This window comes from Neodiprion fabricii, chromosome 4 (assembly GCF_021155785.1).
Source record: "Neodiprion fabricii isolate iyNeoFabr1 chromosome 4, iyNeoFabr1.1, whole genome shotgun sequence".
In the NCBI taxonomy this organism is placed as follows: Eukaryota; Metazoa; Arthropoda; class Insecta; order Hymenoptera; family Diprionidae; genus Neodiprion; species Neodiprion fabricii.
Window position 1 is genome coordinate 26,789,176 of NC_060242.1, and position 17,248 is coordinate 26,806,423.

General features: G+C 40.1%; 2 protein-coding genes across 3 annotated transcripts in view; both read left to right on the forward strand.

Annotated features, from left to right (window-relative positions):
* Positions 1–17,248, forward strand: part of LOC124181160 (extracellular sulfatase SULF-1 homolog) — an 85,786-nt gene that overhangs the window by 9,423 nt on the left and 59,115 nt on the right. The window lies entirely within an intron of this gene.
* On the forward strand, positions 1,151–2,992 carry LOC124180704 (MYCBP-associated protein-like). Its single transcript, XM_046566450.1, has one exon. It carries the CDS (start codon positions 1,151–1,153, stop codon positions 2,990–2,992), a length of 1,842 nt encoding a protein of 613 aa, XP_046422406.1.

The following is a 17,248-nucleotide window of genomic DNA, read 5'->3' on the forward strand; positions in this document are numbered from 1 at the left end:
CTCTCTCTCTTCGTTCACATCCCACATCGCGGATCTGGTATAAAATGTAATTAATGAATCTCACCTAATTCCAAAACGAAATTCATTTATTGCCAGAGAATTGAAACAGTAAAAATTTGCTTAGACTGCGTAGATGATTATCCAACAACTTATAACAAGTTCGATGGTAGCTATAATAGTTATTCATTGTTAATTTGAAAAAGAAACACCGATACATTTGGGTGGGGGTAAAGATATACAAGGATGATTAGAAAAAAGAAGGATCGCAATATCGAACTTCCAGAAACGCGGAAAGCCGTTTGATACAATTTTAAAATGTAGAAAGTCAAAATACACATTTTCCCAAATTCTGACGGTTCGATGTTTAGGCTTATATAATTATTCTTAGACCTTTCTACTTTTTCACATTTCTATGTTTGAACTTTCAACGTTATGAAATTCAATATAATCCAATGCAATGGATTTTTGTGAGTTTTAAAATGTTCCATTCTGAGCCTTCTGTTTCCTAACCCAAATGTACCCACTTTTATCTCCCAGTTTATTTCGTTCGTACAACCAACGAATCCATCTACAACATCGTTTTATTCATTCCTCTTTTCTATTCATCCTAACGGCAATTAATAAGTCGGCGTTGAGAGTGGGTGAATATAACAAACCCGGACGTGATTTATAGATCTTTTGTTAGATAGGTATATCATTGGACTACAAAAATAAAATGAAGTTTCTAAACGCCCACCGAACGAGGCGCGTTCTGTAGATACGTTTACTGCCCGGCTCCAAACGTAGCATCCCATCGTAAATCCCACGTGATCTCATCGCGCCGGATCGGTAAAGAGACAGGCGGTCATTACACGTGCGTACGTAAAACAATGCCGTGAGACATTTAGCAAGACGTTTCTCAATGTTCCACGTGTTCTTGAACAAGTTTATACGTCGCATTGCGATATAAGTCTTTACATCTGTGCATCCATTCTACGCGTGTTTGTCAAAAAATTGATCAAAACTCACGCCAGTGAACATTTCCAACGAATTAAATTTTCGCAGCATCGCGATCGAGGAAAATGAAACAAGAGATAATCGATACGCGGTTTCTTTCTTATTAGAAGGGGAAACGACGAGAACAGGTTAGAGAAACGTCGAAAAACGAAAAATGGATCACGGCCGAAGAGTCGGTAGAAAGGATACGTCGCTGACCTTGAAGAGGCCGTGCAATCCGTCCGTCGTAACAGTGACCGATCCTCCCTGCACGAAAGACAAGCCGATAGTGGAAGATCGTCGATTGAAAAACTGGAAGACGTGGCTGAAAAGACACAGGATGCAGTGCGAGGCGCTACGTCGCGGTGTTTCCAATCCTAAAGCGGACATGGTGATGAACAGCTGCGAAAACGTGCGGGCGAAGATCGAAATGAGAAATCTGATGGAGTATGCCGCTGCTCCGGTGACGCCGGTTCCCGGCAAGTCCACGGGGAGTCCCGGATTCTGGAAGGTACCACCGATCCTGTCGAACCACGGTAACCCCTGTCTTCCAGACGTTGGTCCTGTGCTAACGAAGAAGGAGCTCAACTCGTTCCCGACACTGGAGCACATCGAGGTCCCCAAGTGCATAAGGGAGGAGAAAAACTTGTCCAATTTAGAGGAATCGGTTCCCGGATGGAAGCGGAGTTCGTACCTCAGTAAAAGGAGAGAGGAATTGGCCGGCAACATCGCGATTTTAAAACCAAGTCGGCCCGAAACTGAGACCGACCTTGTGGTGCGAGGACGGAGGTTTGGCTACTCCGAAGAAGAGCAAGAAGTGCCTCGGCTTCCCGTGATCAGTGTAACCGACGCTTCTATCGAGAGCGAGGAATCGGAGGTGAAAATCATGGCCGAGGAAGCGGTCGTTGTGACATTGGAGATAAACGGAGTTCGGGTAACCAGAGACGAGGAGACGATTCATCAGAGATCCGAGGATCTCGTGTGGCCGTTGACATTCTTGAGCGCGGTGAACCAAAGGTCGAAGAAGTGTCTGCGCTTGGAGAACAAGGGGACCATGGTCATCGCTTACGAATGGCGCGACGCCGCCTGGGTATCGAAGATTTTACCCTCGGGTTCGAGAAGCGGGGCCAGCTTTTTCTTCAATAAGAATAAGGCCCTGATATTGCCCGGACAGAAGACCGAGATTCCGGTTTGGTTCCAGAAACGTCGAGCTGGGATCTTCTCCGAGTCTTGGCGGCTTGACACCGAGCCGAAACTCCACGGGGCGAATCTGATCGTGAGAATGTGGGGATGCGCTTCTTCCGAGGATTCGGGGTCTGGCCGATCAATCGACGCCTACTTGGATCGCTGCATCCGGGATACCAGCGTCAGAGAAACCCTCGACTTCGTCATCTCCAACGTCAGTCCGTCCAGGCCTCAGGAACCGGCGTACAAAAGCTGTTACCTGGAGGCCGAATTGTTCCGGGCTAAGAACCCTTCGTACTTTTATCACTCAAGTGCGATCACCGATTTGTACAAATTGTGGGACACTTGTTTGGCGTCTAATGTCGCTACTACGTGGAACTTGTCGTTGGTCGAGTTGCGAAGTCTTCTCTTGCGGATCGACGATCCTGAGCTCAGAAACGAGCGGCTTAAATTGTTCAGTGATCTCTGTAAAGAGTGTCTAAAGCCCGACGGATTTAGTACAGATAAAAGTGTCAAGTATGGAGTTGTTTACAATGTCCTGTGTGCCTTTGCCAATAGGATGGAAGAGGAGAGTGCGATCGTTAAACGAAGTTGCATTCTCAGGCAGCCGGACGACTCGGCGTCGATTAATTCCACCGTCGAAATTTCTCCGGAAAGTTCGTCGTCCGGAATGATGGGCATCAATGGGTGGCGCGGTAGCTTGAAATCCACCGAAATTTTCTTGTATGGACAAGTGTTTTATACCCGCATTTATGAACTTTTAGTTGAAAGTATGGAACAGATCTGTGCGGCTATAGACTCTGTCAACAATCTCAACGAGCTTGAACAATAAAAAATCTTTTCTCGGTTCGAAATGTTGGAGGAACGAATTTCGGAATCTAATCGATGGAAAACGATCGGGTTTTAAGTTTTCATGCAACTTGCAGTAGCGTACAATTTCTGTAAAAAAAAATTTCTTTCCATCACGATGCTGAATTTCATCGATGATTTTCAACGAGCAAGCAGGAACAATTGTCTTTTTTAATAATGGATTGAAAAACATTGCATACATGTTGCTATGCCAATAAATGAGTACAGTGCAGAATATTGGTTGTGGCAAACAGACAGGAATTCAGAACTTTCGTCCGATGAATATTTTCACCCTTATCATTTTGTAGAGAGAATGAAAACCGTATCCTCGTCAGTGGAACGGACCAAAGTATTCGTGGATACATTTTTTACGAGCTTCTCTCTTCACGCTCTCCGTCTCTTAACGACCGGTTCTTAAGAGACAAAAGACTCTGTCCAAAGAGTATACGTATATGCTACGAATACCATCTTTCCTTTATCAGAATGGAAAAGGGTACAACTATATTCTCGAATTCCAATATTCATGCCGTCGTGCCAGGCATCGCGTATGCTGTTTCTTTTTTGCTGCGCCAATTCACCTTTACCACTCGAGCAAATTAAACGTCCTTGCTATTATAAAACCTCGCATGAATATGGAATTTATTACCCAATGTCGACCAATTACCCGTTACTGCCTCTCCGCAACTCCATGCATTGAAAATTTACCAACAATTTTTCATTGTGTTAAACCTGCAAAAATAAGGCTTTGAAGTATTGTAGAGTATTTGTCGAGGGAAGCGAAAGAGAGGCATTAATCACGAGTGATTAAATCTAGGATTTCCGTCACTGTATTATTCTTACGTAAACGTGTACCGCTATTTTATTTACCATATCGGCTACTTTTGTTCACTTTTATGCTGTTATTTTTATCGCTGGCGTAAATTTTGCCTCCATGAGTTGAGTTTCGAGTAATATTCGTAGAACAATGAACAGCTGCAGTTTGCGTAGTTGTATAAAGAAACGAATCTCTTTATCTACATTCTTGACGAAACTTTAACATTTTTAAAAACTAATTGTATTATGCAATCTGCTAAATGAGCAATATTTGCTGAAATCATTCTCAAACTCTCCAAACATTGTACGAAAATTTGTTTAGTCTCGTCGAGAAAATATTGATCGCACAAAATTTTCGAAAACGAGTTTGAGAATCTTTGAAAGTATTCCATAACTTTGATTGAACCTCGAGTAAAGATAGAAACCAGATGACTGGTTCTGTTTGTTTTATCTTTTCTTTGTTTTGTTTCTGACAACGTTTCTCAAATAAATTCCTTCGACGAAGATGACTTTGAAATTGTTACGATCCGCTAACGACCGATAAAACGTTGTTCTCTGTTCGCCTTGCAAGGTTGAACCTGTGCTCGCGTCATTTCGAATCGTTGAATATTTACGATATAGACGCATAACCGACGAGCTGTATGACTTGTAAACGGCTTGCAGCAGCATTCCTCGTACCGTTCGGACAGACTAGACGTCTAGCATACGCTCATCGGAGTCATGGGTGGGAAGTAAATTTTTAGTTTATGCTATATACGGAACAGCTGCGAAGAAATTGAATGAGCAGTCGTGACCCGCAGGTTAAATTTGAATATATGGTAATAAGATGTTGCGCTGGACCTACGAATTTGAAAATTATAAGGTTAAAAAAAACACCTTCTTAAGTTATACCTCACGTCCGCACATCTGCGGAGGCTACTCGATCACCACCGATCGATGTTTCACGTCATATTAATTATTCCAGCTTTCGATTTCTCGTTTCGATCACGAGAATCCTAATAAAGTCTTGTTTTGGAATGAATTATTCTAATCAGCTTCTTTGAGGGTCTGTTACATCTGCGTATAGAACGTATAGAAACGACGTCAGATCAGGCAACAACTCACATACATATACATTATTTTCTCTCTGATAAACTGTACGTCTTGGCGTTTGTTTATTTTATTCCAAAATTCAGATACATTGTGTCGTAATCTTATAAGTATAGCTGAAATAAGTTCGAGTCTTTTTTCGTCACAGATTACCCAATGTCAGTTTATACATTTCGGCGAATTTTTCTGGGAATATCTAAGTTCAATTACAATGAAAAAAGGGATAAATGAACAGTGACAGTCAGCAGCAGGATCGAAACGTCAATTTTTTTAATCAGAGTGGCCCGCGGGAAAGAGGGAGGGCGAGAAAACGAGGATGTTACAAACGATGAATTTGGTAAAAGTGGCTGAAAATTTAAATTAGATACTCGCAAGCTACTCTGTTATGTAAGCACGAGGCAAAACGTCGGGTGTATAACATTGAGAAATATTTAAATTTGAAACGCACTCCATGACGTACCGTGTTTAATTGAGTGTAAACAGAAGTCTACATGAGCCGTCGTAAAAGAAAGCTATAGCTGTATAGAATGTTCATTTCGTTTTACTCATTTTTTCTTCTTTTTATTTTATTTTATTTTTTTTTTATTATACATATTATATCCGTACGATAGCCGGAATGTTCTTGAAACGGGCTTTTAACTGTGGAAATAGCAAAAAGTAGTCGCGTACCATTAGAATAATTCACGGAATTCAAGAACTCAAGAACTTGGTAATATTATTCAATACCGTATAATAAGATGGAAATCGAGTATTCGTCTATTTGTGATTAATTTTTAAGTAGCCAGAAATTATGTTTTTCATACTCGTTATCAAGACAAACTAGGCGCAGTGAAACCAGGCATCGAATCTCAACAACGCGTTATCATATTTTTTTGCTCATATGTGATAAAATTTATTGGCATGGAAGCTCGACGAATTCAGCATCTGCGATATGTAACAGATGAAACGTATGAAGTACATCGAATTAGGACTCAGAAACTGCGTCTTGTCCTTCGATGATGTGTACCAAACGAAAAAAGCTGGCTAATTCTCGTGTAGAGCAAAGCGGTGGCCAGCAGTTTTAACACAGTTGACATATCGCTCCCTGCGATCGTTTATAAACAATTTTTTATAACCAGTAGCTCAAGCAGATATCCGTGTGTGCGCAAAATGACCGTTAGCAATCTTGGACTAAATTTACGAATCACGTTACGCATGCTTGTACAAGAAAAATGTGACACATGCTCCTCCGGCATTCGTTTCACTCACAGATTAACCAAGAGGCTCATAAATATAAACCCCAAATTGACTAGAATAATTTTCGCCACCTCGTATGATAGGCTCATTTTCGAAGTCTAATTACAGTGACACACGTGTGGAAATAATAGCGCCAATGTATTTGCCATCGTACCCCGAAGTCGCCTAATCTATGCTCCCGATAAAACGACCCGTGCAGGATGCTTTTCTAGACTAACTTTGCCAGTGACCGCGTACTCTAAAGTTTGACCCTAGGGGCAAACGGACCGTCCAACTCACACGGATAATGATATTGTTGTCTGGCCATATGTTGCGCCAGTCAGCTGCTACCGATTAGAGTCGACTGGCTGCTGCAGCGGTTGCCGAATATCAGAACCGACCATTCATCACTCGCAGTATTACATCCATCTATTGATCGGTCCATTTGCCGTGAGATAATCGTAAATATTGCTAGTAAAACCTGTCTGTCAAGTTTTCGATGCAGATTACTCGTGTTAGCAAATTTTCATGGATTTTTCCATCAGAAGTCAATCAGTGCCGTTAGTAACAGTTCATGATCAGGGATGTAATCGCTCAACATTTATTACAAAAGTAAACCTTGACACGTTTTATTCGCATCACCCGTCCCATTTGAATACGGCAGAAGAATTACATCATGACTATTGAATAGTCGGGCAATTGCAGCCAAAAGTCACTGTACTATAACTGTACTGTGTTTCTCATTCGGGTGCCGCCTGCAAGTATATTTTTCCACATGGCCATCATGCGATCCCCACTTCTGCCTCTTATACAATATTGTCACTTTAGGCTGATCCGACTGAGCACTTTACAATGTGCTTCGAGGTTCTTGAAGTCTGTTTACCCGGTCTTTTTCATCCATTGTTATTTCATGATTGCTATTCACATTTACTCAGTCTACGGAATCCGGATACTTTACACATTTTTCAGTAGGCGGATTATCAGGCGTAAGGAGTTACCTAGACTGATGTTAAAAAGTTGAACGACGTTGGTATTATCATTATTCGATATTTGCCGCCGTACAGTACATTCAGATTTCTATAATCTCAATTTGGAACCAGGAATAACACATGGTTCGGTAACAGACGACGAGTGATGAAAGTCGTGTTTGTTACGCACGACTGTACAGTGACTTTACGGTTAAAATTCATCCCGTTCAAACGGTATAATAATCTGATTGCTTGACAACGCTTGTACAAATCGCAGAAGAGCCTCGATGGTGAAACCCAATCCAATTATCCGTCAACCTTGGTTCTATCGCGAAGATTGCATCGTTACCAAGTGTTGACGAGTGTGTGTTCGTTCCGAAGGTTCTTTCGTCCTTTCCTTCTCATTTATTCCCCCCCCTCCCCCCCATTTTTTTTTTCTTTCTTTTTTTAAGCCAGAAATGGACAGACACTAGAGCCCAGCACTAGCATCTGGTTAAGGAGGCTGGGTGAGGATTCCATCGGTGGTCTGAGCCACCCCCTGACCATGTTGGGTGTGCGGCACGCCGCATCGATGCCTGTGAGGGTATGCCTGCCTACCAACATCCAGCAAGTTGCACAAACGTAGAACGATCCTCGAACGATATCTCGACGGCGGCTTCGGACTGCAGCCGGGTACACAGTGCTCTGCCCTTGTTAGGCGAGCCTCCGGGGGTTCGTGCCTCTTCGGGAACAGGAAATCGACCATAAGGTCGTCGGGCAGGTGCCTGGCGAACTACATACCTCGATCTATACCTGCCGGCTCCTCTTCCTCCCTCCCTTAAACGCCTTCGCATCTGCCCCGGCCTGACCACCGTGCTTTAAACCCCCATCATCGCGGACACCTTATTCCGACAAAATCGAGGGGGACGGAACCCTGTTCGATCGTTAATCGGCGCTACTAACTTTTGGGATACTCTGAACGACGAGGTCGAGCTTAAGCCGTTACTGTTCACCAGAGAGTCAAACTTCAATTTCTATCCTAGGCGCGTAACAGAACTTTGATGGAATGGGTCCTCCTCTTGTTGACTGCTGACCGGTGTTGGACATCGTGATAAAACCCTGTCTTTGTGATGTAGGTTTTTAATAAACTTATTCATCAAACATTGCACTGTCTGGAAATAATGTCCTGCTTTTCAATTTCACGAACTGAGCTGACTGGTTAACTTTGAACTCGAAACTGCTCAAACGGTGAGAATAGTTTCTTTTATAAAAAAGTTCATGCATAGAGACTGGAGTAAATAAATGCAAACCAATCGCTAATGGTGAAACTACGTTTAAGGGTTGTTCGATAACGATTACGTTAACGAGTTATGTGAGGATTACGCTACCCTTCGAAAAAAAGCGCAAGCCTCGATCGAATTAGGATCTTGAAAATGAGTTTCAGAACTTCGCTGATTGGATTTAGACCACATGGTCAGAAGAATTTGGTTTTCCAGTAAACGGTTCGAACGTCACCGATTCGGATTTCTCCCCATTCGTCGTTACCTGCGACAGCAAACATACGCACAACTCAGCGGTATGATCAAAGACTAATGAGTACAAGCTTCTCCCGATCCCTGGAGACAAAAACCAAGAAAGACTCTCCACTAAAACCAGCGTACATACGATACCTATGTATGTATTCCTTGCACTAGCGGCGGTTGAACGATCGATGGAGGATGGATAACGAATGGAAAACTGGTGAAATAACCTAAATTACGTGATGGCTTCCAACCTCGAGTCGTAAAGTGCCGCCTGAAACACACTCACAACCATTGACGAACGTGACGTGGTGGCATGCGATTGCACCTACGTCTGCACAGCGAATGGGGCGTCTATCTATTCCGTTGAAGACAGAGAGAGAGGGAGAGAGAGAGAGAGAGAGAGAGAGTGAGAGAGTCGACTCGAACACCTAGAAGATAAACAAGCAGCGCGTTTAGGAGTCCGCGTTTAAGGGTCGCATAAAGCGTGAATTAAGGTCAGTTAATCCGGTCCTTAACTCGGCGAGTCTGTATCTTTCGGATCACCTTGGGGATCTCGGCGAAACAATTTAACGACCGCTGTACGGGCGTTAAGGTTAAGGCAGGCACTATTAGGTCCCACCCAAAACGTTTGCCGAGTGTTTAGTCTACTCGATGTCGTGCCTACGGTCCGGCCATTTCATACCGTATAATAACCAGTTAACAAACAGCTGACTTTGGTAGTACGCAGGCTCGAATTCTTGACTTCGTTCAGACATATCCTAATAACTGTATACCTGCTTTTTCACTTTAGAAATTTGATTTCTCCTCAAACTCGTGATTTTTCTCGAAGGTTGACCGGCTGTGAAATTGACCCAAAATTACTTGTACATCGTCAAATTTTTGTGATATTTTTATTTTCTGTATTACGGTAATTTTTTTATTTTTTTTTTTTTTGTCATTCACCCAGGAACTGTTTTCTCCGTGAATAATATTTCGCGCAAGGTTTGGAATATGTTTCAAATCCCCGAAATTATCACGTTCGTAAGCTCGTTTCCGAGAGTAAGAAACACGCGAAAGCTGGACAAGACGATTCTACATCCATAAATATTTTCAACCATCGACTGATAGTGGATTTTATCGAAGCGTGAAAATGCTTGCAATAATTTGTTGTGAACGCTTGTTAGCCTGTTTAACGTTCATCACGCGTCAGCTGTGGAGAAAAATCGAAACGATTTCAAGGGAAAATGTCCGGTAATACAATATGCGAGGTTGATCTATCGGAGCTCGGTCGATAATTAATAACATTCAGGTTTTATATTGTAACGTAGATAGATATAAATTATACGCTACGTTGCGCATGCGGTACAATTAAAATATGCCTCGTAATAAATGGCTGTTAAAGACGATTTACCGGTTTTTCAAGGAGGTTGTACGAAATTTAATATCTCTCTTCTTCTTCTCATCATTTTCTTCTTCTTCTTTTTCTTCGTATTTTTTTCCTTCCCGTAATAAAGTATGCACCGAGTTGGCGAAAGCTAAAATTATCCGTAGTTAATCCGCGACGCAAGCTTCACCTACTACGCCATTTTGAATTCTTGAACGATCACGAGGGGGACCCTTTGCCTCCCAGTTCGTCTCCAAGTCGCGAATCACGTCTGCAAATTTATTCCTCAAATTATAACCGTGGTTCTTTCGAAGCTGGGACCTTGAGTGTTTTATGACGTAACTGCAGATTATGGTGCGCTCATAGAGATTTGCGCCAGCGATGACTGTCATTGATGCGATTTATTAGTCCAGCTGGTGAACCACGTGGCCGAGGAATTAGAGGTCACTAATTGAAAGAAATGAGAAAAAAAATTACATCATCAAATTGGTGACACTGAACAGTGCACAAATTTTAGCCTCGCTTCAATGGAGCGCGTGTTTCCGCTCTCAATCTATTAAAATCCAATCGCTCAGTTCAGCATTAACGCGCTGACAGAAAATACACGCGTGCCAACTCGTTAATCTTGTCAGGTTTTATATTCGGCGTCTTGCAGTCACCGTGAATAGTATCACGCCGGTGCTTAGCAATGCTGGATCCAAAATTACGTCGAGGCTTCACTTCGCGGCTCGGTATTTAGCAATTTCCTGCTCCGTCTTCCGTCCGTTTTTTATCCAAAATCACAAGTTATGCTTTTCTCGAGATCTTGGAAATAAAAACTCGCTGGGAAAGATGTGCTTGCGAGTCTTTGAGACGAAACATGTGATATAACGACTCTAGAAAGTGTCAAAATAGAGTTGCGAGTAATTATCAAAACATGGATAATGAAAATATTTTTCTTTCGAATTTCTGCACCGAGTTTCTTGCTCGTTAACTAAATTTACCCAAAAAAAAGGTGTTTACCGATACGAAACAATTCGATGTCTGGAATGCTTTGCTAAAATAGCGGAATAACAAAATTTCATGTAGCAAACAAATAATAACTAATATCGGGTCTAATAATAGTAATAAAATTTTGAAGAAGAAAAAAAAAGTTGCTAACCGTAATTCAGATACAGCAGGTTAATTGTTCCAACTAACTAAATACTTGTGATATTGCAAATCGAGTAATAAATTCTTGAAAGAAACTATTATTAACGTTAACGTGTAATTTTTAACGAAATAGAAATTCATCGATCACAAATCGTGTTAATTTCGAATCTGTTAGAAAATTTAATCACGAATTTATTATTCTGGTAAATTTATTCCTTAAAATTGTCAACAGCGAGTCATTGACATAACAACACATATAACCGCAATGCTTGCTCTGCAAAATAAACAATAATTCACTTTATCATTTTAAACTCGTTGCTCGAACATTTTTTCTCGATAAATCATATATTGTTTGTATTAAATTCAACTTGACCAGATTATCAATCATAGCATTCCAACTTCTGTGTCATCGACGTTCATTGATCTTGTTTGTTTAAGCTGAACATCCGACGCACCCTTGATCTTCATACAGTCGTTTTCATCGACGGCAATCTGAAGTGTTTCTTCCGATAATCCGCAACGCCTCGTGACCGTACATTTTCAATTTAATTCCCTTACCGTTCTACGACACGTAGTTCCTCGAGTACGTCGTAATAAACTGATACGTGTATACATATATGAATAAATTACGGGTCGAAAGTTCCTCGCGATACCGACATTGCCTTGCTTATAAGATAGACACGAGGCGTATCGAATTGATCGTGTATGAAAACAATACACGTTTGCTTCTCGCTAGCCAACTTGTCTGTCTGTCTTCTCGGGTTGCGCCAAGTACATTAAATTGCACTTAAGACTACAACACGCGCATTTATAATACCTGCAACGGCTTTACCCTTTTTACCGTCGTCCGCACCTTTCGCACCGGTACGTAATACACGGTACTGGGTATAACGGACGTCGTTTCGGTTTTTCTTCATAGCTTTATAATACTTTCAGTCTGTAGGTATAATAAGGCAGGAATACTTACCGGCGTCGGTCTTGACTGATAGATTAAAAGTCTTTTAAAAAGAGTCGTGAACCGTACTTTGTACGGTTTTTTGCATCGTAAACTGTTGTATACCTTTAATGATTAACCCACGCCTGCGATATCGTAGAAAGCATATCGTTCAATGGTCAGAAACGCGCCGACGAAAATTTTATCGCTCGAGTTTAACGTGTTTCGTGTGTAATAATAACGTCTTCGTTGGCGAACGTTAAGTCGGTGAGAAATTTTTTTAAATACAGCTGACAAATGGATCGAAAAAGCGAGGAGAGAACCAAATTTCTAAAATTGTAATTCGAATTAGCTACATTTAACATCTAAACTGATGAGCTTTTCACGTATCTTTTTTTTTTTTTTTTTTTTTTTTTGTTTCAGGTGAGTTTCTGAATAAAGTTTACAGCCGCCAACCGCAAACCCTTTCAACTGATCTCGGCAATTGAACCAAATTTTATTTGATCCTCTATTTCTTTACATCAAAGAATTGAACTAAAAGCGAAATATGCCTGCTCTCCTCAACGATCGTGACCTTCTAGAAGTCTGACCTACAATCTACGTTGAAATAAATTTACTACTCCCTCAGACCCGCGTGAAATCGTAGATTTTCGGGTGAATTGTGAAATTTGATCAATTAAACGGATATTTTAGAAAAAACACAATGCATGCGTTCCTGATATCAAGCTTGCTGCTCGTTCAATCTTGTCTTAATACACTCTGATTTGTAGTTTATTATTCGGCAAAACAAAGTTCAAAGTTGTACGTAGCAGGATAAAAAAAAAAAAAAAACACTTTCCGGCCAGAGATGTGTCTCGAATTTAATTATAAAGAGTCGCTTTATTTTTAAACATCTCTTTGAAGTCATAAATATTGACTTTACAATAAAAATTCAAATTACATTTTTTTACAGAATGAAATTTTATGTAAAATGCATCGAGGAACAATAGTCCGTATCGATAAGGGCGACTGAGTGGTGACGTTTAAAAAAATCATCACTTTGACTCTGTATTAATGGGAAAATTTCTCGATTGCGTCGAACAACCTTTCAGAATCGTATTTTAAAAATACCTACCTGAAGAATTTTACTTTTTCTTTGCACATGCGACAAGTTTCCGAGTTCGGAGCGAGAAAGAAAATGTCACTTCCAAACGCAACGCAAGTGTTACGCAATTATCCGTACCAAAGGAGTGATTATTTTAGTTTCAAAGACCAGACTTTTCATGCAATGGAAGAAAAATTGCACATGGCGAGGGATATCCGATCAGGATTATACTCTTGCGAAGGTTACTGGTTAACGATCGGATAACGAGCGAACGCATGGTCAGTCATTCAGTCAGTCAGTCAGTCAGTCAGTCAGTCAGCAAGTCAATTAGTCAGTCAGTCGGTTAACTCTGCAGTGTCGACTTGTTTCCAACTAGTTTAACACGTTAAGATAAATGGATACCGTTCCCCGACAGTTTAGACAGATCGAAGTTACTAACAACTCCGGAGAACCCGTGCCGCATGCATGAGTCCTGATGTAATAATCTCACAATCAGCCTGTGACGGGTTCGTATCACCTGCCGGTATACCTGAGTACATATCCTCAGGATAAGCAGGAAAACAATTACGTCACGATCATCCGAGCTGCAAAATTGGGGGGATGATCAAACGTGCTAGGCTGCTGCTTTGCTGTAGAAAATTTATATTCACCTTTTCCTTTTCGGTAATTTTATCACAAGATAATCGAACACTGAGAATTTGTCGAATTAATTATCAATTCATTATATTCGTAAGGTACGATGATTTGCTAAAAACTCTTGAAATGCAATTAATGAAATTTTAAACAAGCGCGATCGCGTTAAAATTATGTAAAATCTGGTAGAATCATTCGATTTCACGTCACGATGTTTTAGTTTGTTAGACTAATCATTGTTCGCAAGTTCATAGACATATTTTTTTTTTTTTTTTTTATGGGGGAAGGGATAGTAAATTAATTATTGCTGTTTCTTCGATTATTTACCGATATCAAAAAACATCAAAGTATTTGAAATACAGACCCTAGTTTATAACATTAGTATTGCTCTGGTTCGCAGTTTTCAGAAAAATCTTCGTTGCTTACGGACATAAAAATTTGTTGAACTCTAAATTTCCGACTATATCGTAAGAAATTTAACAAAATGTATTGATTCCTGATTCACCAACCTTCTCGATATTCTGCATGTGACATTGAGAATCCGGCAGAAGATCAAATAATTACATCTCGTGTAAAGTTGTAAAAGAAAAAATGAACCATTTCCGAAGGAAACAAGATCGTCACAACGGCACGTTTATTTTCAAAAAATTAACTACCTACGTGTGCAGAAAGTGGAAGATAATGACAATTGTAACGATGCCGACATATGATTGTTATAGGTATAACGTGTTAACAACAAGATGCGTGACCACCAGCTAGGCGATACGGAACAATTAACAGCCTTGTATACAATACAATTATATAATCAGTTATAACTACACACAGGTTTCATAAATCTGTACACGTCCACTTTGTAAATGATTCATTGCCGCTGCAGTCGGCATGTGAACCGAATTCTTCAACGGTCCGAAACTTAACGCTGTATACCGAGGGTAGTTTTTACCTAACGTTATCAAGTCTATCAATCTTTTACCGCCAATACCGTTAATTGACTTCGGCTCTTCCGCCGTGTCGTTTCTTCGATTCCAAGTTGTTTTCCCGAAACGAATATAAGCACGTACATGTACTTGTTGCCCTTGTTAACACGGGCGTTTGATGAGATTGTAGGTACAGCTGGCGGTGAAACGATTCCAGGGTCTCGAGTTCTTTACTCCGTTTAGCGGACGCCGTGTGTACTTTGCGGGATTAGTTTTTCCGGTTTACCCTTCTCGTTTCCTGGTGGCAACAACAACAGTCCCTGGATGTTAATAATATCTGCTGCACTCGTAATTGAATAAACTAGAAACGTGTAACGATCCCTTCACCGTTGACGAACTCTGAGGCTTACCTTTTCTTTCAATGTGTTTGAGATTTTTTTTGCTTTTGTATTTTATTACCGATCATTTTGTATGCGAATAATGGTAGAAGGTTTACAAGGTTTCGTGTATAGGAAAATTGTGCGGATAAGAAATTAGAAATAAGTGTTATTTTTCAATCAGTACATAATTTCTCTACAGCGCAAAAATATGGAAATTGTAATATTCTTCTATCGGTGGTTTGAAGCTTGATAGTTATTCAATTTCTTTACTCTGAGACTATTTTGAAAATTTACTTGAATGACGATTTTCGATATGTATATTGCATAAGTTTCTTGAAAACATTGGTTTCCGGAAATGTCTTAAACTAATATCAAATTCAATTTCAATGCTGGGGAATTTATTATTCGGAGGAATGATTGGCTCAAATCGAAAAAAATCAGTAACGATATTATTAAGGATTCGAAAAATTCAATCCTCCATCAATTGTGTACAGTGTAAAAGATATGCGCCAGACATCCGGAGTATTTCGAGAATTCTTTCCCATTAAAAGTGTGTCCTCTCAAAACCGCAGACAATTCAATCGGTCTGGAATCTCCAAACCGCTTTCGGGAACTTATTGAGGTACCTTCGAAATTCATTCGAGACCCTGACTATAATCCTCAGAGAATCGTGAGGTTTGCGTGGAGGGTTAAGATTCTCTACCAATCCGAATGATTCGTATAATATTAGAAGAAGAGCGCAAGAATGAATATAATGACTATAAATAGACAAATAAATACAAGGGGAGGGAAAAGAGATAAGTGAAACAAATATAGAACTTTGTTACAGCTGCTGTTATTCTCAAGGTGCTTTTTTCCATGCTTCAAGTGATGTGAAGCTCGGAGACGTTACATTTTGGAAACAAACAATCTTGTCGCAGAATATAACTTTTATAAAATGAGGAATACATAACTAAGCTTTGTGTGAATTGTAAATTCGTTTTGAGAAAGAAATCGGTCACGTCAATCGATACGTTTTAGTCCATTTAATCCTTTGCTTAAATAATGTTCTTAAGTAATGTATTGTTCGAACTTTGCCAGTATAGAATTTCAAGCTGAAAAAAGCTTCTAAAAGTTAAACAACGATATCAGCTTGGGTTAAATTTCTTCAATCGTAACTTTAATTAATGCGTTTATATCTTATTTGTCTTATACACAAAGTTTCTACGGGCTGATATATTTATAGATATAACCTATTTAACAGCTACTGTTTGTTCAGCTGGAAATGGAGAAATGGAACAAATATTTAGAATCGAGGATCCAGGAATGAGAAATTTTATGTATTCATCTTTGGAGGGTGTGTTTTCAGTTCACTGACAAAAGCAATAATATTTCAGAATGTTCAAGTTTTTAATTTATAAAAATGAACGTTCCGTGTAATTATTGGTACGATATTAGTAACTTGTGTAGCTTATAAATTCCAAAGCCAAGTACATTACGACTTGATTGAGCATTCAATTTATCATTCGCATCGTGTAGCGTAAAATTTAGTGCTTCTTCCTATTGATACACCATAATTATTCCACGTTTAGCTGTCTCGGTCACTCGGCTGTATTAATTTGAAATACTTTTACAATACACATTCACTGTTGATTTCACTGGTGTAATTTTTTCCACGTTGATCTTTACACTCCGGTAAAAAAAACCAGCTTTTTATGCAAAATCTTCCTCCCGGACAATAATATAACTCACTCTTAAATGCCGAATGAATCAATTACTGAAACACTTTACACATGACGATGATTCCAACTCGACGAATGAGAAATGCAGGCGACTCGCTTATAAGGTAACAACGTGTTTTTGCGCTACGCCGGTATCATTTTCGTGAGAAAATCTTGGATCTCACAACCTGCGATTCACGTGCTCCGTGAGTTTGTGCGGTGCTGCACCATTGCCAGAGAGACGAATAGCGCATTCCTTGCATGCCTTCGAGATGCAGCCGCGGCCTATAGGCGGAATTTTCGACGAAGAGTTCATCCTGAGAAAAATTTCATTCCTCTTACATGGTTATTAGAAAATTATAGTAAAATATGTTACCGCTTACAATATATTAAAACGGTTTACGATATTATTGTAATTGAAAAATATTAATTTTGTAAAAGTAACTATTTATTGTGGTTGTAGGTGGATCGATACCACGTTTTATGAGGTTACAGTAACATCGAATATCT